Source organism: Malus domestica, chromosome 08 (assembly GCF_042453785.1).
Source record: "Malus domestica chromosome 08, GDT2T_hap1".
NCBI lineage: Eukaryota > Viridiplantae > Streptophyta > Magnoliopsida > Rosales > Rosaceae > Malus > Malus domestica.
Genome location: NC_091668.1, coordinates 25,371,280 through 25,394,062, shown reverse-complemented (window position 1 = coordinate 25,394,062; position 22,783 = coordinate 25,371,280). Strand labels below are relative to the sequence as shown.

Sequence of the window (22,783 nt, the reverse complement as noted above, 5' to 3'; positions counted from 1 at the left end):
TGAAGATACGTTATTTGCAAGTTGAATGAGCTCATCCGAAGGAAAAATGCAAGTATTATTAATAATCTATTATTCCCACATAAATGAAACTTAAAAAGAAGACAAATTTCAGGCAAAAATACAATTTAAATTAATTGCAACAACCCGTCCTTGATTTTAAGTTATATAAATTTTAAAATAGTAATTTTTATGAAATGTTTGACCTTCGTTGACCGTTCGAAGTCACAATTAATGTTTCTCACAATTAATGTTTCTGAATAGATCTTGAAGCTTCGAACGGATAGACGAAAGTCGTTTGCGAGTCCGGATTGCATCGGTATAGTTATGGACATTTGAAACTGTTTACTCAAATTTTAGTTTATAAACTAATTAAACTCCCACCCACCATGTGGGAATTGTAACCAATCAAATTAAAGGGGGAAGGACCAATCAGAAATTAGAGAAGAGAGAGATAGCCAATTAGGAGAGGGGAGAGAAAGCTCCCAGCCTTCTCTTCCTATCTACCCATCGTGACCTCCCATTTTTCGTTGCCGATTTCGGCCAACTCCAGTGGAATTTTTCGACACCACCACCACCCTTTTGAAGCTCTCACTCCTCTCTACAAAACTCAACCAAGAACCACCTTGATTAACCTCTGTGCGTGGCGGTGCGAGGCCACAAAACCTGATGGAAACCAATGGTGCTTCGGCCACCCTTTTCATTTTTCTAGTGAATCGGAAAAATGATGGCCGACACCGCCACTTGGGTTTTGTAGCGCATCATCCTAGGAGTAAATCCCGATTAGATTTGACCACGTTGGACTACCGTAGGCGACAAATCAACACCGGGAAGCTTTAGGCACCCACTGGCTTTATTGGCGAAATTAACCATCTTCCGTCCACTTCTGGACTTCGTGGCATGTATAAAACTTGTTCCTCTTGTTGAGCTTTAACTTCCTGTAATTTTGGTAGAATTTGGAGTTAGTAAAAAACGTGGGTTTCTGGTTGCTGGAAACCACCACGTGCGGCGGCGCATGGGTCGAGACCTGACCAGCCTATCCTAGGGTAATTTGGATGCCCTGATTCCATATTTGATACCTGATTGGCGGAATTCCATTGTTTGAGTATAATTTCGTTAAGATCCGCCATTCAAATATTATAGCAATCAACGATTCGACCGTTTGATCGTCACTAAACTTTAATACATTCTAGTACATAATATTTGAGAATATTAGAAACTTATGGATTGGGAATCCGATGTACGGATCTTCCCAAATTGGATTTGTAAGTTCGTAAAATAAAACGTTGACCGCCACTTGAATTTGCAATTGGCGGACATCTAACCGTTGGATCGTAATGAAACTTTAATATCATGTTCTAGAAGCATAATGTGTATCTTTGGAAGTTACGTATCAGAAATCCGAGGAGTGGATCTTCTGAATTGAGTTATGTAGGATCATGGACCCTACCGTCGACCTTTGACTGACGGTTGACTTTTTGGTCAATGGGTTTCAAATCATTCTAGAACGTCCTTGGGGATGTGTTTTATATAAGTTACGTGTTCAATCGATAAGAATTCTGAGACGTGATTTGATAATTGTTCTAGGTGTTGATCATTTGTGACGCTTCAATATTCGTGCTAAGGAGTTGTAGCGCGGACCTTAGGTAAGTGGGTCTTTTCATTTTTACAGTATATATATATATATATATATATATGATTGATAGTTTCCACAAATTGAGATCTCAAATTGAACTCATAATTTACTAAGTTCATCGCTTTCTTTAATATCTCGTACTAATTGAGATCTCAAATGTTGCATGCCAGCTCACAATGGTGGGAAGCCATGCTGCTACCTTACCTTTACCACTATCGCAACGTTATTGGAACTCTGTCTTCCCAAACACACCAATGCCGAAATATATCAGCCAACTCGTCAGGCAGGGTAAATAGAGTTGAATATCAGAGTGCGCAACGAACAAGACTAATAAAATAAGAATATTATTAAACTAATGAGAACGCCGAAAGGCTACGTTGTGAATGACTTATTATTCATGCTAAACTATAAGCTCTATTTATAGAGAGCAAAACCTAGAAACCCTAATTCGGATGGGTTAGACCCATATACGAACTAACAAACAAACTCAAATAATAGTAATATACTAATATTTTCCAACACCCCCCCCGTCAAACTCATGACGGTTACGACATGAGTTTACAAACAAGCAGATGCGGACTGGTAGGCATGCAAACTTGACTTAACTGGCAAACTGATTCTTCATTCTTGATGGCAAACTGATTCTGGTTCTGATTGGCTAGAGTTAAGAATATGGAAAGAACCCGTTACTAAACGGACGAGATTTCCATATCTCAATTGTAACTACGACCGAACAAACACAAACACTATCACTTGAGTGGTCACAATTCCAAACACTCGAGTGACAGTCACAAAACAATCTCAAACAAGCTAACAACTTGTGTGGGCCTCAAAAACTCCAAACAATTTTTTTCTTTTTCCTTCTTTTTTCTCTCTTTTTTTTCTCTCTTATTCTTTTTTCTTTCCTTCTCTTTTCTTCTGGGCGAACAAGTGCAACATCACACTTTTTAAACAACTAAATAACAGTGACTTAAGCAAATGAATTTTTTTCCTTTAGATTAGCAAGACAAGCAATAAAACACGCAGGCTCCAGAGTGTGAAGGCAAGGCAGCAAGCGATGTGGGTTTATAGCATGTGGTGGTCAGATAGCGAGGTTGCAGGAGGGACTTGGTGGCGTGGTGACGATGCAGCGGAAAGTTCAGGCAGGCAGTGGGGTGTGGGTACGATGCGGGTCTGGTTCATGGTGCAGCGGCGTGCGAGTCAGAAACAACGGCAGTGATCCAAGGTGGAGACGAACTGGATCCGAGTTTGTGGTTCTCGAGTCTGGGCTTCGTCAAAACCAATGGCGGTCGATGTTGCGAGTACACAAGATCTCGGTCGGCGGGATGCGGTGATGTTTCGATGTGTAGCAGAGGATGATGACATGATGCAGCAAACTGATTCAAATTTCTTTTTTTTTTCAAAACTAATACTGAATACTAATATCAAACAAACAACATGAATACCTATCAAGAACAGATTAAGTCTCGAAAAATCAAACCTGCTTTGATACCAAGTTGAATATCAGAATGCACAACTATTAGATATATTTATAGAAAGCAAAACCTAGAAAGCAAAACCTACAATGTGAATGGCTTATTATTCATGCTAAACCATAAGATATATTTATAGAAAGCAAAACCTAGAAAGTTTAATTCGGATGGGATAGACCGATATACTAACTAACAAACAAACTCAAATAATCATAATATACCAATATTTTCCAACAAATAGTATATTACTAGTATAAGTACCCGCGCGTTGCTGCGGGTTTTTAAAGCGTATAAAATATGTAAAAAATTCTACACACATGTACAACCAAAATAGGGATTCAATTATGGATTCGTATTCCTGTTTACAGTATTTGCACACATACACTAATCAGCAGTTTTAAATTCTTCGATCATCACTTCAGAACTTCTTTTATTTTTTATGATATTCATGCTTCTCGGTAACAATGTGAAAAAGTAAAAGCTACTAATGTAAATTGTTAAAATAATTCAGTAATATCGCAGCTCTCAAATCCATTTAATAAGATACATTAAAAAAAAAATTGCAAGCTACCTATTATCGTTGATCAGCAACTTTTTACATACATTATTTTGGTGGCAGCATAGGTAGATCAGCAACCTTCTACAAACTTTATTCCTTGCATAACATTGACAATAGTAATATCACATGACAATTTTATGATCACAAAAATTTCTGCAAGGCCAGCACAAACTGTCACAACCTTTGAAAATAACAATTGACAAAAACTTGTTCAGATTCAAGATAAAACTTCAATGACGCTCATATGATAAATCTGCCATTCATCTAGTAGCATTCTTACAAAAAAAAAAAAAAAAAAGCATTGAGTTGCTTTCCTTCCAAATTAAGTTTACCTACCACGGGAGAGGTTGAACCAACTATCCCCTAGATCCCGAGTACATGCCAAAGCTCTCATTCAAAGCTGAAGGCATACCGCTGATTGACTCGAGACCCACCTTGGGTAAAAAATTTGACCACTGAGAATGTTGAATTCTCTGATCTGCCTTTAGATGAGAAAGGAAGATTTCGGGGGATGAGCATATCAAGAATGTAAGAGACTGGATAGAGGGGTTTGATTTCACAGTGGAAAAAAGCAAAACTCCACATACAGATATATACTACTTCCAAACTAAACTTTTGCAGAAACTATACATAAACTTTCTCAAAGATACAATGTCTGGCTTCAATACTACTCAGAAGACATAATTCATTGAAAATTATTTTGGAAGGGAGCAAAATTTACCTTAAACACCGCCGTAAGCAAATCAGCATTGGGGAGAATTTTTGTTGAATCACTGAATGGAAAATCAAGAGTTTAAAATTCAAACAGGAGCATTATTTAAAACCCAAAATTGAATCATCACATAAGGAATTCAGTGCAACCATCATCAAACCTGTTGCTCTTTCTAATCAACTACAGCTCCTTTCTCATTTTTCGTTGAGTTCCGAACACTCTGTATGCCATTGATTTGGATTGCCTCATTTCCTTTGGTATTTCTGCTAAACCTACTGGGAACGTCTTCTCTCTGCATTTCCCTAACCAAACACAATCACAAATTAGTCAATTATAATAAAAAAAACGTAAAAATGGCGCTACATAGTGGATTTATAGAGGGTTTATAAAATAACAAAGGCACGTGATTTAATAGTTTATGAAAAAATAAATCATACATCGTTTTGAATAGTTCCTATTCAAAAAATAGACTTACTGATGAGTCAATTGCCAATTTTCTGAAGAAATCGTATGCTTTTTATGAGTGTATCACAACCTTCAAAAAATACATAAAAATCAGTAAAATTGTAAATTAAAACAAAAAAGAAAACCTCAAAAAGGAAAAAAAAAAACTAATTATCATTTAAGTTACTGAAAGCACCAGAAATTACAAAAAAAAAAGAGAGAGAATCCACACTAAACAAAAAAGAAAAGAGAACTTGCCCTCAAGTATGGATTGTATAATGATTTCCAGTGTCCAGGTTGTGAGTTTTCATGCTATTTTGAATATAACTCGCACTTACCAAGACCAATAGATGATGCTACACCAAGAGCCAGCCATCAGAGTCCAAATTGCAGATAACGAATAAGCTCCTGGATATGCTACATTTTGATTAATTATAAAATCAATAAAGGAAACTCCAAAAGAGAGAGAATCCACACTAAACAAAAAAGAAAAGAGAACTTGCCCTCAAGTATGGATTGTATAATGATTTCCAGTATCCAGGTTGTGAGTTTTCATGCTATTTTGAATATAACTCGCACTTACCAAGACCAATAGATGATGCTACACCAAGAGCCAGCCATCAGAGTCCAAATTGCAGATAACGAATAAGCTCCTGGATATGCTACATTTTGATTAATTATAAAATCAATAAAGGAAACTCCAAAAGTACATCAACATTATGCAATAAACATGCCCAATAATGCATATATGATGCAACATTCATGGGAAATCTTTATCCCAACAACTCATACAAACAATATTAAGCAAACTATATTAATCAAATAACGGTTACTCTAACTAAAATTCTAAATGCAACTGAACAAAAATGTCACCCTTCGAGTAAATACCTCTTGTTGAGGTCCACCAACCGTCGCAGTGATCACTCATGTACCTCCTGCTAACATAATTAGAAGCAGAAACCAACCATCTCTCGCCATAAAACACCAAACATATTTGCCAATAGCCAAATTGAAATACTTTAACGTCTTTAACAGCTGTGTTGTAAGTGTTTAATTTTCTAGTTCCTGGTGATGCTTCAAACGGAGTCCTGCGGAATTCAAAGATTACAGACAACCTTCAGATTTTCAATCTGAAAATTGAAAAAATTAAACTACTTTCCTCAATTGGAATTTAATTAAACATTTAAAGAGTTAAAATAATCAAACTTTTTGTTTTTATTTACCTACCCATAAAAGTTTGATTTCCATTTTATTTAAAAACGTACAAAAATTGAAACCTTCTGTTTCCATTTGATTTCCCCTTTCATAATTAGATCAGCTGAGTAGCTCCCCCACCTTATTACTCCCACGTACTAACGTAAACAATGAGTCACTACAAATTTCAGGTTTTACATGAAATTTTTTAATGGAAAGTGTATAATTGGAAAGAGTAGAAGAAGAGTACATGTGCATGCTCAGATCAAATCAGCCAGAACCTGATCTAATTGCAATGACAGGAGTGAAATCCGACTTCCAGTTGCTGCACCTCCTAGCTTCCTTCTGCTGCAACTCAAATTTGGTAGAACAAAAGTCTCAATCTTTAACAGATAGGAAAAACCCAGTAATCACACATATTTAACAGATCGAACTCAAAAATTAAAGAACGAAAAGAAAAGGTGAGGAATTTACTCGAACCCACAAAATTAAAATTAATTACAGCATAATCAGGCTAAAGATTCAAAATTCACTATGTAAAGACCCAAATTAAACATAAAATTCAAAATTCACGACGCAACAACCCGAATTAAACACAAAATCAAGGTCCTTTCAGAAAAATAAGCTTAAGAAAGGGAAAATCTGAAACCTATCGAAAGCGCAGAAATAGAGAGAAAAGAATTGGGGGAAAAGTTGGGAAATTTACCAGAGGGGTTTAGGTGGAGGCGCCGAGAAGAGCCGATCTGCAAGGCAGATTGAAGCTCGAAGGGCCGAGCTTGGACTCTCCGGCAGTGGCGAGATCTAGGGTTTTCCACAGACAGATAGGAAACCTAGATTCGGAAAATAGGGAGAGAAATAGAGACCTTGATTCGAAGAGAAATGGTGAAGCCCTAAATCGAGCTGCTTGGTGCAGAGAAGAGTGAGGCGAGGAGGGAGACGGGGAGAGCAGGAGTCAAACAAAATAAGGAAAAGCTGATGATGGGGAGAGAGAGAACCGAAGCACCCAAAGAAATCGAAACCGGAGAGGATAAACGCGTGGCCTCGGAGGGTAAGTAAGTCATTTTACTGTAGAAAAGTTGGCAAAAAATTGGCTTAACAAACGAATTGAGGGGCATTTTGGTCCGCACACTGCCCTAGAACAGTAACCAGTGTTTGGGTTTTAGTATATATAGAATATATACAACTCATACACTCTCATATAGACCTCGATCGGCCTCTTCCACCATTGATTTACTGATGCTCATAGACTCATAATCTTACTTATTTTCGATTTATCATGTTCTTGCTAATTAAATCTGCAGACTTCCTTAGTGTTGGCAAAGGGGGAGTTATTCTTCACAACCCAATTCAAAAGGAAGAGAATTGGGTTTATGCGAAATATTCAGGCGGTGGCGGCGGTGAGAGCACTCTGTTTCGTTTCCAGAATGTTGCTGCAGAGAACGCTCGCGCTGAAGCCGAAACACAAGTTGAAGTCGACCGAAACAGAACAATTTTCTTCTTGGAGAATGACCTTCATCCTGGCAGGGTAATGAATTACCGCTTAGCTGGAAGTGGAAATTCTAGTACCACACCTTTCCTGTCCCGAAAAACTGCAGAGTCGATCCCCTTCAGTTCAAGCCAACCGCCAAAAATTCTGGATAAATTATCAGTGAAACCGGGGTCTGATGAAGCTGACTTGATTAAGGTAACCATTCAAAATTGTGAAAGTCAAGGCGCGAGTGACGAAGCAAAACAATGTGCCACCTCGTTAGTGTCAATGATCGACTATGCCACCTCCACGCTGGGATCAAGAAATGTTCTTGCAATCGCAACGGAGGTGGAACAAGGAGCTGCCCCCATGCAGAAGTGCACAATAACCGCAGATGGAGCGAAGAGGCTGGCAGCCAGCAACATCATGGTGTGTCATAAGATGAACTATTCGTATGCCGTCTTCTACTGCCATTCAATTGAAAAAACGACGACTTATGTGGTGCCTCTGCAAGGAGCTGACGGGTCGAAAGCCAAAGCAGTAGCAGCCTGCCATCAAGACACATCTCAATGGTAACCAAATCATTCTGCCTTCAAAGAGAACAACGTTGAGCGAGGAACCGTTCCCATCTGCTATTTTCTTGAAGCCGAGGATGTTGCTTAGGTTACAAACCAAAAACCAACTTGATCTAGTTGAATTTGTTCGACCTGATCGATCACTAGCCTATATGTAAGAATATATATCCTCCGGTAATAAATGGAATTACATAAGACCTGATAAATTAGTTGTGTTTATGTGTGCGACTACTGACTGTCATAGCACATCTTACTCATTAGAAACGCAAATTTCGAAAACAGTACATCTTAAATATAAAAAAGTGTAATGCTAAGGAGACCACGTAAAGACACTTTTGTGACATTTTTCTTTATGTTGATCGGCTTGAAATGGTTGCAAAGAATCTCGAAGTTAAACGGTGTCTTGGTTTGCACCTCATCGGAAAATATTACTTCTGCATAATGATACGACCACATGTGACTTTTCATTACATTTCAAAAGACATTGCTTAAATTTCGCGCCCAAAAAAAAAACATTGGTTGAAAAGTTGCAACTTTTTTTTAGAGGGAAGTGCCAATTTAGTCCCAAAACTATCACCTAAGTGAAAATTAGGCGTTGAATTATTTTTTCGGTAAAATAAGTCCCTAAATCCATTAAAAATTGTTAATTTCATCCCTACTATTATATTCTAAGTTATTTTATCCAAATTTTTGGTCAACTTAAGTTATTTGACACGTTTTAGAGTGTAATACCGTCATTCTCTCGCCTCTAAGCCCTTAACATTTCATATAAGTTGTGAATCTAACGTCTAATTTATCGCTAGCCCATTATAAGACTTAACTCACCCATTCTCTTTAATGTAAATAATATCGTTTGTTAAAAAAAAAAAAATTGAGGACTATTCAATATTAGCTCCTCCGAGTAAGATGTTTTAGGATGCAAAGTGTCCACCCTCACCCAAAGGCGAAGGGTAGGACATTTAATACCAAAGAGCTTAACCCTTTTCGATCAAGCATTTGACTATGTTTCCCGTTTCCCTGAACATCCTACATTTCTTCAACCAAAAGATAAAACAGAAGGAAAAAACAAAGACCTACATTTCTAAACCATGTCCTACCTACTACTAGACATTTTCGCATAAAGCTGATCCCCTTGTTCAAAATTTAATGGCACAACCTTGTGGAAGACCCATGCTGAGAAATTGGTTTTCCTTTTGCTGGCAGCGAATCTTATCCACAAAGCTGTGAATGAGCTGACCAGCCAAGCTTGATGGATCATCGATGAAGGTGTCCACGAATACTCTGACCACCCTTCGTTCTTGCACATTTGCTTTCAGACTGAACCAAGTCAGAAATTTTACTCTAAAATCTTCATCTACGTGGCCCTCATGCTCTAACCATTTGATTGCTCTCACAGAGTAGTCGTAATCACTTTCCTCTGCTCGCTTTGCACATCTGAAAACTGGTACTTTGCGCATTCCGTTAGATTTACAAGGTGTCAATGGAGAAACTGCATCCTTGATCAAAGAAACAGTTTCAGTTAAAGGAGGCAATGAGTAGAGACGTTTGCTCTGGTTCTTGCCAACGCCATCTGATAACTGAAGATTTGCGGGACGGTCTCCAGAAGCTAATTTGATGTCACTAGAATTGGTTGATTCAGCTTGGGAATGATTTTGAACAACTACTACATTCTCTTCCCTCCGCTTTTTCTCTGACACAATAGAGCTATCATATGATGCAGGCGTGACCCATTTAGCTTCCCAAACTCCCAATATTCCTGAGTTGCTAAACAGAGAAACCTTGCAGAAATATTCAGATGAGGGATGGAGATTGGTGATGCTAAATTTCTTCTCAGGCCTCAAAACAATGAAAGAGGGTTGGTCTGGGTAATCCTTCGCATCAGACTTACGATACCACAGCCTGCAACCCAAGAAGTTATTAAAAAGTCGGTCCTCATATTCTAGCACAATGACAACAGAAGTCGGGGATGAGTCTTCAAACTGGATGCAGCAAGCTGATACAATAGAGTTATTAAGTAACATCAGTGAACAATAAATATATATGAATTGGTTATAACTTAACTAACTAGGGTGATGATACTGGCCAATAGTTTTCATTCCCAACTGTAGTCAGAGGGTCAGACGGAACTCATATAAAATGAAATGCATGGTGCTGTGTTCAATCTAGATGCTGCATATGTGAATGCGGACATCAAATTATTGAAAACAACAAAACAATAACTTACTGGCTTGCTCTTCCTTTTCTGCATGGACAGGGCAAGGAACAGAAAACATTGTGTCAAACGTTTCCACTGCTGCACTGCACAATTTCTGAACTTCAGCACCACAAGAGAGCCTGTTAACAATTCCACGTGCCATCTTTGCACAGACCTGTTCCAAAGGCCCTACTTCATTTTTCAGTTTTTTCATCGCAGTTCCTACTGTGTTCTGCAGATTTTGGTATTTCTTCGTTCCTAAAAGAATTTTGTAAGATAGAGAAATTCGTAGACACAGTACATCCACTCTTCTAGCCTCCTTTGCGATCATCAATTGTTTTCTCCAGGTTCTGTAAACAAAACCAACCATCTAATTAGCAAACAGTTTTATTCGGCAATTGAAGAAAAGTGAAATATTTTTCATTCTAGATTAGGTCAAATAACCTGAATTGTCAACCTCATCCTTACCAACCATTTTCTACATTCGTATCGATGAAAATATTTCCTTGGAATAAGTTGTTAGTCTTAACTGTTTTACTTCTAGTTTCCAGTTTGTTGTGGATTGATTTAAATTTTCTCGGAATAGTTTGTAACCAAAAATATTACCAACGAAAACATATACAGGTGACATATTAAAAAAAAAGGTTGTTTCTATATACTTCGAAGGAATTATCATGACCTACATCTTTCATTTCTAGCTGTAGAAAGTGTGCCATTTCCTATGTACTTAAGAGATAGCTTGGTAGATTCTGTAGTGTTCAATCACTGATACATCGGAGAAGCAAAATATGTAGCATTTGCTGTCCGCATTCCTTTGTGTGCGCATGCGTGGACAGGCACACAAACGCAACACCTGTAGATGTCTTTAAAGTTGATAAATAGGCAATTGGTTTTCTAGGTTGGGACTCTGTCCTACTGACCAAGACATACACGGCTAGCATCATAATATCATACAATGCAGTTAAGAGTAAGTAATTGAGATTAAATGGTCATAGGTGCTTAAAAATATTCATTACCTCATTAAATCATTAACCCTTCCACAAGCAACGCAATAGAAGCTTCCATCCAATTCTGGACAGAACCCACTCTTCATAAAGCCAGATTTTTCATGCATTAGAGCACATTCCAGATGACATGACATTCCACATGGACCATTCTCATCAGCAGAATTAGAGCCACAGGTCAACCATAGACTAGGATCCTTGTTATCATCGAAAAGATGACAGATACAACAAGAACATCTTTTGCAAAAAGACTCCTCTAACCCGAAGACAGCTCTGCATGCTACATTATGACAAACTTGGATTTTAGGATTTCCTTCTTTAGTTGTCACCGGAGAAACATGACCTGTGTCAGAGAGAGGTTGAAAGGAAGCTTCCCTTTTCCTTTTCTTTCCAGTTTGAATTTTGGCTTGAGCAACTTCAGGATTACCATTAGTATTGCTCTTAGAATTCAAATCAATTACCTTCAGAAGCTGCTGTATCATTAGATGTTTTGAATATCCTCTGTACTTCCTCTCTTTACCCATCTCGGCGCAGATAATTTCAAGAAGCTCCCTACGGGTAAAGGAACTTAGAATCTCTGGGGCATCGTTTGACCATTTGGCGATCTCACGGACTAGTTCTCTCTTTTCTCCCAAGCTTAGGCTGCTACATTTTTCAGGGTCAAGTACAAAACCTGAGGAAATAAAAAAACCAAATGTCAAACTGAATTTCATGTCTTATGTTTTATAACACAAGTTGATGAAATTACAGATTATCTGCAACCAAGAAAATGTTGAATATAATCACTTAAACCTAGTAGATACTCATACAGGACAATATACGATTCACGTTCATGGTTTATCTTTGGTGTTCATATAAATCAACCACACTCAGACTGAAAATGAATATCCATGCACTGACAAAGTACCAAAGGGAATCAGGCCACACCTAAGCTTGCTGCAAAATAACTCGTTACCTCTTTGGTCTTCTCCAAATTTGTTCAACCATAAGTTGTTTCTTTCTTTTGCCAGGTAAGTTTTAATTTGTGAACCTGAGATAGCCCTTTAATTTTGGTAGACTTTACCAAAATGGTGTTCACATATGGACTCTGGTTCCTTTTGGCACAAGGAAAATTAATGGAGAGGTTCGAACTCTCGCCTTCAGTGTGACTAAAATACATCATACCACACGAGCTACAACCCCACCAGACAAGTTGTTCGTTCTTATAAAACAAGTAGCTCTCAAATCACAATTGTTCTTCTTGAGATGTATCGTCGTATAACTCAAATATATCGACAGAAATTAGTCATTTGACAATGACAAACGACGGACTACTATTTCAGCGTCCACTCCCATAGAAACATAAACTTCATTCCTAAAACCCCATTAGGATTCCGAGTTCACAAAACTTAACGAAAAAAATAACTTATGACAAAACAGCTTTACCACAATATCAATGAGTAATAATTGTTCAAGGGCAAACAAAGTTTTACGACAGGCAATGCTGGTTGCCGTCATTAGTCAATCTAAACAGTGTCTCCCTAAATACTTTCTAGCAAGAACAAACAGCCATGTCTGATTATTTAAAAAAATACAAAAAACCCCAAAACCCCAGAAAAATCATAACCTGAATCATCAGCATAACCTAATTATTAAAAAAAAAATAAAAAATTAGGCATTGGGCAACATATACATTGGGGATAACAGCAATATTTATGTGTACTAAAAAAGGGGGAGAGGCAAATATAAAAGAAAGGCATACTCAGATGCAAATAATACTTTTGTGATGACATACATTGTCATTGTGGAATACGATAATCATAAAGTACATAAAACTAACAAATCAACTGCAAAAGAGTAAAACCCACCAAATTTATATGAAGAAATAAAAAAATAATGGGAAATATAAAGTGGGAAAAGTGACCTGAGAATACAGACTGCATGTTTGAAGCCCTCTCTTCTTCTGGGTTGCTCATTGTATTCAACAGAGGAGGCAAAAAAGCCAAAGACACTATTTTTATCCAGGGAACTTGTTCCTAGAGAGAGAGAGAGGGGGAGGGAGAGAGAGAGAGAGAGAGAGAGAGAGAGGGAGACGAGGATAACAAGAAAAAACTCATGAAACGGAGAGAGAGAGAGGGAGAGAGAGAGAGAGGAAAAGTGGCATCCGAGTAAAGAAAAAGAAAAGAAATAATAAAAAAATTGCCAAGAATAAGAGAGGGCAAGAGGCAAATTGGGTTTTATTTATTTATTCTTGCTTTTCTGTCGTGGGAAAACCCACGCGCCTGCATGCGTCATGCAATTCTCTCTATGGTGCTTTCGAAGTTTTGGGTTTCAGTTTTTTAATTTCTACTTTATAATCCGTGGATAGGTGATGGGTCTTCTTTCTTTTGTGCCCGACTCTATTTGCTTTACTATATTGCTAAACCTCATCTTCCACTTAAGCAAATTTCCAGTAGGGTTGCCCGATTAGGGTTGTCTTTGTTGGAAATTGATCATCTCCGGATCTGTTCCACAAAATTTTCATAATCAATTAATCTGGGTCATTGAAATTTAATCAAACGGCTAAAATTATTATAACTTTAAAATGAATTTTTTGTTTGTAGCCGTTGGATCAAATTTTAAGGACCCGAATTAATTGATTGAGAGGATTTGGTGGAAGAGATCTATTTCCGTCTTTGTTGGCTGAGTTTGTGAAGAGTAGGAGATATATTTAGTGCGACGGTCTATGTGGAATATGGGTGTACAATTATAGTTCATATGTTATATGATATTAGGCAATCGTGCAAATGTGTCTTCCACAACGCGATTCTTCGTCGCACAAGTTTTTTTACTTTTTTTTTAAGCTGTTTTTGCGCGACCTTCACTTAATTCATCGCGTTAGTGTAACAATTACTCTCCACTTATATGTTATTACTATTACTCTCTACTTATAACAATGATGCTTTATTATACTCGACTTCTAATTTTCTTATATTGTTTTTATATTAACAATGAAAACCTGGAGCATCAAGTGGAAACAAATGGGTTGTGTTGTGATAATTGCAAGTGCACAATATCGTCCAAGTAATATAGTGATAAGTAAAGTGTCGTTCTAACAAGAATCAGGTTATCCTAAAATTACTATTGTGACTAACTTTAAACTAAAGTTAAATAAAAGAAGACGTAACATTGACAAATTAAATTATGCAAAAGAACGAAACACAAATAAAAATAACAATTGATCGAAGACAAAGAAAAAGTGAATGAATTATAAAATATTAATGTATGGAAACACTAAGACATCAAGTTCCTCATTCTCAATCCCATCTAACCACGTTCTTCATATTAACATCAAATTATTCTCATGTTGCTAGCAATTATCCCTTGATTCGTCAATATTTCCTGTCAAAATATACTAACCGTGTTTCTAACTCTCTACCCATGCTATGTCTAGCCACATATAGATAATTGAAACCCTTTATGCTCAATGAATAATTATATGGAACTACACAAATCGTAACCAGTATGTCTACTTGGCTATGAATTCATGGTAATTGTTATGAAAAGCAATATACTAAACTCAACCTATTAGTCACAATTTAGTTCTTCATACAAATAATGGACAAGTCATTTGAGAACAACATAGCACAATAACAATTACTCAACTTGGAAAATAACTGAGATTAATATAAAAACGAGAATTATATGTTCATGATAAGAGTACACCGTAACCCTAGTAAAAGGATTTAGTTCATAATTGAACTAATAACAAACATGGATGAATTCGATGCCATGGAAGAAAACCCAAAAATCTAAAATGGTATCTACATGAAGATCTAAGAAGTACATCGTTTAGATGAAAATGTAAAGAAACTACTCCTCTCTTTGTTAATCAAGTATAAAGGCTGAGATGGAAGACTTGTAGTATTGTTTAATCAAGAGTCAAGCAGAGAGAGTAGAGAGCGAGAAGGAGCCAAAGGCCCAGAAGCGAGGCACGGGAGGGTAGAGAGCCAGAAGCAGAGTGCGAGTCGCACAATGCAAAACGAGAGTCAGCATAAGGTTTTGTTGTTGGTAAGACTTTACTAAAATTACACGAACATCCTTAAATAATAGGTGTTAATGGGTTTGGTAGGTTGATCTAAAATGATCCGTTATTTAACAGGTTCATCCACTAGCGATCCGACTCATTAATCTTCCACCCAAATACTAATTTTAACGAATTGGTTGAGTTAGGTTAACGAAGTTGGGTCTAAAATGCTAGATCTACTCATGACCCTTGATCATTCGGGCAAAATTTTCTCTCACTTTCTTGCCTACCAACTAGCTGTTATTTTTCAAGAGGCGGGTGAACAATGTTGATAAAAGAATTTTTCAAAATTTCAAATATATACCCTCATTTCTCTCTTTCGAATACAGAGTCCGTTTTAGATATGAAATTTTCCACAAAACCTCTGGTATCTTAAATGTTTCACTATTTCGGGATGCACCTTCATATATACTAGCCATATTAAATTTGTATATTTTTGAACAAACAATATTAATGTGGTTCAAATTCACCTTTGGCGATAATCTAACCTAAGGTCTCTCACTTAGAAGTGAACAGGAATACTACTAAATCATAATAGTAAGTGACAATTAAATTTGTCTATTGTATGTTATAAAAGGATTTGTATTACTTTTTTTTCTTAAGAAAAAAGGAAATAAAATTGGGCGTGGAATTTGGAAGGATAGGTTTTGAGGTGGGAGACTAGGGGTTAAAAAAAAAAAAATTATATTCACGCACTTCAAATTACATTTTGCATCTTCAGATTTGAGTGCAATTACAACCTCATACAACATCTTTAAAACATTTTAAATTCATATATTTATTTTTATTTCATTTCAATTTTATATACCCATTAAAAATTCTGTTAGTTTTCGTGTTATCTGTCCATGTGGACGTTCTGGACCACACAAAATTTGTGCCATGTGGATAAACTTAAAACATTTAAAAAATATGATTAAAAATAAAATTATTTTAAAACTTAAAAAACGAAAAATAAAATCTGAAAACTTCACTCTCCTCCCCGAAGAGAACTCATCCCGACAACCATCAGCGACGGGGATCGGAAGCCGCCGTCCAAACTGTCGTCGTCTTTGATTACTGCATTTTTCCCTGATCCAAGCCATTCAAGAAGTAGCCGAGGATCCGCTCGATGCACTCGACATCGTACAACGTCTCGTGCAGATAGGAGTAGCTCGGGATGTTCTTCTCCAAGGCTTGGTGGAGTTGCGAGGTGATCCTCTTCTCCAAGGCGGCCTTGAGGCTTCAAAGGCGTTGAGTATGTTGGCGGTTCGCAAAAGTTTGAAGAGAATAGAATGACGTCGAAGGTTTGGAGCTCTTCTCTAATGGAAAGAATCGAGTGTCGCTGTCGATCCCAATCCATAATTTGGTGATGGGGGTTTAATGGGTTTGTCTCTTGCTCTATGATTAGGTCGACAGCGTAGCCATGGCGGAGATATAGAGAGACATGGAGGATAATGGTAAAGAGAAACAAATCTTCTTATGTAAGATTGTATTTCATTGACTGAATAAACAATTACATGGATGTACATTTATATAGCCTTTGGCTCTTTACATTTATACCCTTAGCTTCCTTAACTAAACTTGTACAATCCTAACTAACCACAACTAATAACAAAACTAACTACATTTAGTTTTTCCAAACTATTTATCATTAACAGAAATGGATGATGTATCATCTGTCCTAATACACCCCCTCAAGCGAGAGGAGGAATCAGAAGTGATGCCAAAAGGAAGCTTGGAACACAAGTAGCGGAATCTGGTTTTGGACAAGGACTTGGTGTGTAGATCAGCCAATTGATCAGCACTGCACACAAACTGCACTTTAAGCAGATGAGCTAAAACCAGTTCTCTAATGTAGTGGTAGTCAATCTCGACATGCTTAGTGCGAGCATGGAAAACAGGATTTGAAGCTAAGGAAATGGCGGAGATGTTATCACACCACAGAGTAGGCAGTTTAGGAATAGAACAGTGAAGGTCACGAAGAATTTTGCAGACCCAAGTGAGTTCTGCAGCTGTGTGAGCCAGAGACCGATATTCGGCTTCTGTAGAAGAACGAGCAACAGTGCTTTGTTTCTTGGCACTCCAGCTGATGAGATTAGAGCCAAGAAAAACACAATAACCAGTAGTCGATCGCCGATCAAATGTGCAGCCAGCCCAATCAGCATCTGAGTAGGCAGAGAGAGCAACAGAACCTTTGGTAAACCACAGTCCTTGGGAAAAAGAACCTTTGAGAAAACAGAGGACTCTTTTAGCGGCCTGAAAGTGGTGATCACGCGGAGCATGCATGAATTGACATAACTGATTAACAGCAAAAGCAATGTCCGGTCTAGTCCAGGTGAGGTATTGAAGACCTCCAACAAGAGACCGATATTCAGTCGGATTGGAGAGAAGTGACCCACTGTGATCCAGTTTTTGAGAGCCAAGAGGTGTGCAGCAAGGCTTTGCACCCTCCATATTTGTCCGCTGGAGAAGATCAAGTAAATATTTTGTTTGATGAAGAAAGATCCCGTGGGAAGACCTCTGAACTTCCAACCCCAAAAAATAGTGTAAAGGACCAAGATCCTTCACTGGAAATCTGTCACTTAGCTGCTGAATAAACTGATGATAGAGAGTGGAGTTAGGCCCAGTGACAAGAATGTCATCCACATACACAAGAACTATAACCAACTGAGGACCATTCAATACAAATAAAGATGCATCAGAGGAGGATTGGGTGAAACCAAGAGCATGTAATGCTTGAAACAGTTTATCAAACCAAGCGCGAGGCGCTTGTTTGAGTCCATACAACGATTTTCTGAGCTTGCATACATGATCTGGAAAGAGAGGATCAATGAAACCAGGGGGTTGTTGCATGTAAACAACCTCTTTTAAGTCACCATGAAGAAAGGCGTTGCTAATATCTAATTGATTTAAGAACCAATTGTGTTGAACAGCAAGAGTAAGCAGAATTCGAATGGTAACCGGTTTAGCAACCGGACTAAAGGTTTCTTGGAAATCAATTCCCTCTTGCTGATGAAAGCCCTTGGCCACTAGTCGGGCTTTGTATCGATCAACAGTACCATCAGCTTTTGTCTTGACACGAAACACCCACTTGCAGCCGACGACATTTTGAGTGGAAAGAGAAGGAACTAGAGACCAAGTCCCTGTAGATAGTAATGCATTATATTCATCCTGCATAGCAGCCTTCCAGTGAGCATACTTAGACGCTTGTAAATAGGTGCTTGGAACAAAATCAAGAGGAACTGGGAGTGGATGTTTAGTTGCTGCATAAGCCTTAGGTTTGTAAATTCCTGCCTTAGATCTAGTAATCATAGGATGAACATTAACAGAAATGGGAAGAGGGCGTGGCACAGGTGGTGATACATCAGGACTTGCAGGCAGAGATGCAGGTGGTGAGACATCAGGATTTGCAGTTGGTGATACAGCAGGACTTGCAGGCATAGAGGCAGGATGAGAAGCACCCGGTGAAGAAAGAGACCTCGGGCTAGAGGAAGATGAGGTAGCAGCACCTGGATTAGCAGGTTGAGTAAACTTGCTAAAGTAAAGGTCCATGGAAGAAGAAGAAACTGGAGAAGCAGTGGCTGACCGAGAGTAATGAAGAGGCAGGGACTGAAAAGGATATGCGTCTTCATGAAATATTACATGTCTAGAGATGTAGACTCGGTTGTCAATAGGATCAACACAGCGATAGCCTTTGTGTTGAAGACTGTAGCCCAAAAATATACAGCTCTTGCTCTTAGCATCCAGTTTACTATGCACATAAGGTTTGAGCCATGGGAAGCATTGACAGCCAAATACTCTGAGTTTGGAATAATCCGGCGGCTGATTAAATAAAATTTCCCAAGGAGAGATTGTAAGACCAGAGATGGGCAGGCGATTGATGAGGTATATGGCAGTCGAGAAGGCTTCTACCCAAAACACATGAGGTACATGAGAAGCAACAAGTAAAGTACGAGCTGTTTCAACAAGATGGCGGTGCTTCCTCTCGGCACATCCATTTTGTTCAGGAGTATGCGGACAGCTAAATTGATGAAGAATACCATGTGTGCGAAGAAAGGAAGCAAAAGAGTTACCAGTGAACTCACCCCCTGAATCTGAACGCAAAGTTTGTATTTTATTTCCAAGTAAATTTTCTACATAGTTTTTGAAGATAACAAATGTAGAAAATACATCAGACTTGGCTTTCAAAGGGAAAAACCAGCTATATTTACTAAAATCATCAACCAGAAGTAAGTAGTACTGGAAGCCACTACTAGATTTAACAGAAGCAGGTCCCCACAAATCACAGTGCAACAGTTGAAGGCTGCGAGTTGTAGTTGAAGAAGCCACTCCAAAAGGAAGCTTGTGGTTCTTAGCTAGAGCACAGTCTGAACAGAATAAGTCAACCGAAGATTTACCATGCACTGCAAGCTTATTAGTAGAGATGACCCTGCGAAATATTGAAGAAGATGGATGACCTAAGCGTTGATGCCACACTTTGACAGGAGCTTTAACACTGAGAAAGGCAGAGTGTAATGAAGGAGAAGAGGTACTGGAACTTTGCAGTGGATAGAAACCATCTCTAACCGGTCCCCGCAAAAGCATCCTCCCCGAAGTATGATCCTTGACAGTGGATCCATAAGGGTCAAGAGTTAATTCACAATCATTATCCTTAAGAAATTGATAAGCAGATAAAAGATTATGTGCCATGGAAGGAACATGAAGAACATTCTGCAGCGTAAAAGAATGATGAGGAGTGTACAAATTCAGAGAAGGAGGATTAGAAGAGGAATTAGGGTTTGGAGTCGGAGAAGATCCAATTGGGGACGAATCTGACGGAGAAGCCATGATCTCGAACAAAAATCAATCGACGAACAGAAGAGAAATCAGAGAAGAAAGAGTGAAGAATCAGAGTTGAAACACCAAGAATCGATCAAGAGAAGATCGATCGATGCGGAAGATGGATACGATGCTGTGAAGCAAAAAGGCGAGATACCATAAAGAGAAACAAATCTTCTTCTGTAAGATTGTATTTCATTGACTGAATAAACAATTACATGGATGTACATTTATATAGCCTTTGGCTCTTTACATTTATACCCTTAGCTTCCTTAACTAAACTTGTACAATCTTAACTAACCACAACTAATAACAAAACTAACTACATTTAGTTTTTCCAAACTATTTATCATTAACAGAAATGGATGATGTATCATCTGTCCTAATAAATGGGATTCTGGGGTGAATCCGAGTTGTGGGGGTTGGGGATTATCGAGATGGATTTGGTAAAGTGGAAGAACTGGGTTCTACGCCAATCCTCGTCGGTTTCCACCGCGTTAAAGGTGGCGCCATCTGATCCTCGTCGTTGATGGTCGTCAGGATGAGTTCCTCTTCAGGAAGGAGAGTGAAGTTTTCAGATTTTCTTTTTCGTTTTTCCTTCTGTTAAGTTTTAAAATATTTTTTTTAATCACACTTTCCTTAAATGGGATTTAAAAAAAAAAAAAATACGTTTGTCCACATGGACAGATAACAGAAAAACTAATTGACACATCCCGACCCAAAATGTTCACCTGGACTCTAAATCGAGAAGTGATGGTCGACATCCGGAACGAAGTCATACAGTGTAAGTGAGATGGAAAATGTGAATAAATTTGAACCTAAAAGTGCCTAGATGCAAGAGTGCGCATGTGAGAGGGAATGAACCTATTTTACACGTGATGTCAGAGCATAGGCAAAGTACATTAAAAAGAGGATAAAACTTATACCATTGGAAGTAGTCTTCAATATCAGCGTTTGCTAGAAATCCTTGTCGACACGAACACTGCCACTAAAACTTGGAGGGGTGAAAAACAAGGATGAGTGGGCCTGAAAATAAAGTTTTGTAAAAACCTTTCAGAAATGTATAACCCCTCGCCATAAAACAAATATAGTTTTCAAAAATAACATACAATGTATAATATGAAAATACTTACCATAACTAGCATGATCTTAAGAATGCAATACCTCACAAACTTTCGTATATAAACACATGACGTTGGTAATTGCATAACCTCGCATAAGTAAACATATTATATCGAGTGCTCATCGACATCTGCTGACACACGAGTTCATGCAGAGATATTTCGACATGAAAGGACTGGGTGTAATAATGATTTACGTTATAGTAATACAATCATGTAAATATTGGCGCTACGCGCATCACATACGAGTCATAATTGCCTGTAATAACCTATGATAGGACTGGCACCTACAATGGATCCAAAGTAAGTGTACGGTTCGATGTGAATATACACGTTAAAGACTGTCCTTGGCCTCGAGCGAGTACTAACACCAGTGCAACACACAATAAGCAAATAACGTAAATATGAACATGCCACAGATTCGATAATTTGATATTTCTAATCAATGCAATGATATTCATGACCGTAAATCCAATTAAGGCATCAATAATAATACGCATACCTATGCATCCTGTAGGACATAGCATAATTTCATAAATTCCATTAATACGCTAATTTTCATGCACATTAATCTAATCTAAGCGTAATATGGAAAATTCTTTATCAAATATATAAATGGAAACTAAACTAATATGAAATCTTTAAAAGCAAAGACTGAAGGATGATTTTGTGAAAACATGTTCATTTGAATAACATCATATAGCATGCAATTAACAATTAAAGGCGGAATCATGCTAGCATGCACTCAAAAACAAAACATTACCCATGAAATTCAAAGCCTAGTAGATTGGTGAACCAAGACTCAACTCAAAACATAGTGAGTTGAAATTTATACCTTTGTAGATTCCTCTTTGCATAAGCAAAGGCTAATCACCCAAAGAGAGGGCCTTCATTCCTTGCATCTTAAATCTATGGATTTGGATGGAAGAATAGGTTTCTCCAAGTTCCCAAAATTGAGAACCTCTAAGTCTCTTCACCAAGGAGAGATTGGAAAAGAAATGAGTGACCTTGGAGTAGTGGGATTGCAAGATGCACCCCCCAAGGTGGCCGGCCTCTTTAGAGAGAAATGGAGAGACAAGTTCTCACCAATTTTCTCCAAAAGAAAAACCTAATGAATTTTGGCTATAAAGTCATATTTATACCTTTATTCATTTGAGTGGCAAACTTGTAAATAAGTCCAAGTTCACTACCCTAAACAATATGGCCGGCCATTAGGATATTTTGGACTAATTGGGCCTTTGTGAATCATTATTCATTAAGTTGTCATACAACTTAAGTTAATGGGCTTGACGTTCGAAGCCCGTTGGGCCTTAAGGTCCAAAACTATCCCGAGGTCTTTAACGAACTTATTCGTTTGATTAATTAACATATTAATTAATCCTTGCCATAAATAAATGATTAAACCATTTAATCATTCTTACTCATCTCCATTGTTTCTTCAATCTCCACCTTACACGGTGTGCGATCCATTAGGTTCCTTTTAGCGAGGCAGTGGGCGATTAAAACCATTTTACATCGATTGTGAATTGAAACTTACTTTCAATTCTCCCTTTAGTGATTACACA

General features: G+C 37.9%; 2 protein-coding genes and 1 pseudogene across 51 annotated transcripts; 1 reads left to right on the top strand and 2 right to left on the bottom strand.

Annotated features, from left to right (window-relative positions):
- Nucleotides 1-2,234: 2,234 nt before the first annotated feature.
- On the bottom strand, nt 2,235-7,080 carry LOC103425660 (uncharacterized). Of its 50 annotated transcripts, none has more exons than XM_070825894.1 (11): nt 6,721-7,080; nt 6,265-6,362; nt 5,709-5,908; nt 5,404-5,482; nt 5,159-5,237; nt 4,852-4,911; nt 4,537-4,678; nt 4,386-4,437; nt 4,001-4,146; nt 3,709-3,817; nt 2,235-3,009 (listed from the first exon to the last, which is right to left on the bottom strand). In XM_070825894.1, exons 2-5 carry the CDS (start codon nt 6,270-6,272, stop codon nt 5,177-5,179), a joined length of 348 nt encoding a protein of 115 aa, XP_070681995.1. In that variant the 5' UTR covers nt 6,273-6,362; nt 6,721-7,080; the 3' UTR covers nt 2,235-3,009; nt 3,709-3,817; nt 4,001-4,146; nt 4,386-4,437; nt 4,537-4,678; nt 4,852-4,911; nt 5,159-5,176. The 50 variants fall into 50 exon arrangements, 49 of the variants coding, with proteins under 49 accessions (XP_070681995.1, XP_070682022.1, XP_070682001.1 ...); XM_070825921.1 differs by having other exon boundaries at nt 5,404-5,473; nt 6,265-6,359; nt 6,721-7,020; XM_070825895.1 differs by having other exon boundaries at nt 2,457-3,009; nt 3,709-3,760.
- A 152-nt stretch (nt 7,081-7,232) lies between these two features.
- LOC114826604 (BURP domain protein RD22-like) lies at nt 7,233-8,276 on the top strand (annotated as a pseudogene).
- A 690-nt stretch (nt 8,277-8,966) lies between these two features.
- On the bottom strand, nt 8,967-13,449 carry LOC114826603 (VIN3-like protein 2). Its single transcript, XM_029107219.2, has 4 exons — nt 13,159-13,449; nt 11,268-11,928; nt 10,282-10,601; nt 8,967-10,050 (listed from the first exon to the last, which is right to left on the bottom strand). Exons 1-4 carry the CDS (start codon nt 13,208-13,210, stop codon nt 9,194-9,196), a joined length of 1,890 nt encoding a protein of 629 aa, XP_028963052.2. The 5' UTR covers nt 13,211-13,449; the 3' UTR covers nt 8,967-9,193.
- Between the last annotated feature and the right edge of the window lie 9,334 nt (nt 13,450-22,783).

Excerpts from the sequence above, each read along its gene's own strand:
- LOC114826603 (XM_029107219.2), bottom strand. The coding sequence starts at position 13,210 with ATGAGCAACCCAGAAGAAGAGAGGGCTTCAAACATGCAGTCTGTATTC. Across the intron at positions 11,929-13,158 it reads CATGCAGTCTGTATTCTCAG|GTTTTGTACTTGACCCTGAA; the intron begins GTCACTTTTCCC and ends TTATTTCCTCAG. Across the intron at positions 10,602-11,267 it reads AGGGTTAATGATTTAATGAG|AACCTGGAGAAAACAATTGA; the intron begins GTAATGAATATT and ends TTTTGTTTACAG.
- LOC103425660 (XM_070825892.1), bottom strand. Across the intron at positions 5,483-5,708 it reads TTGGTGGACCTCAACAAGAG|CATATCCAGGAGCTTATTCG; the intron begins GTATTTACTCGA and ends ATCAAAATGTAG. Across the intron at positions 5,238-5,403 it reads AGCATCATCTATTGGTCTTG|CATATCCAGGAGCTTATTCG; the intron begins GTAAGTGCGAGT and ends ATCAAAATGTAG.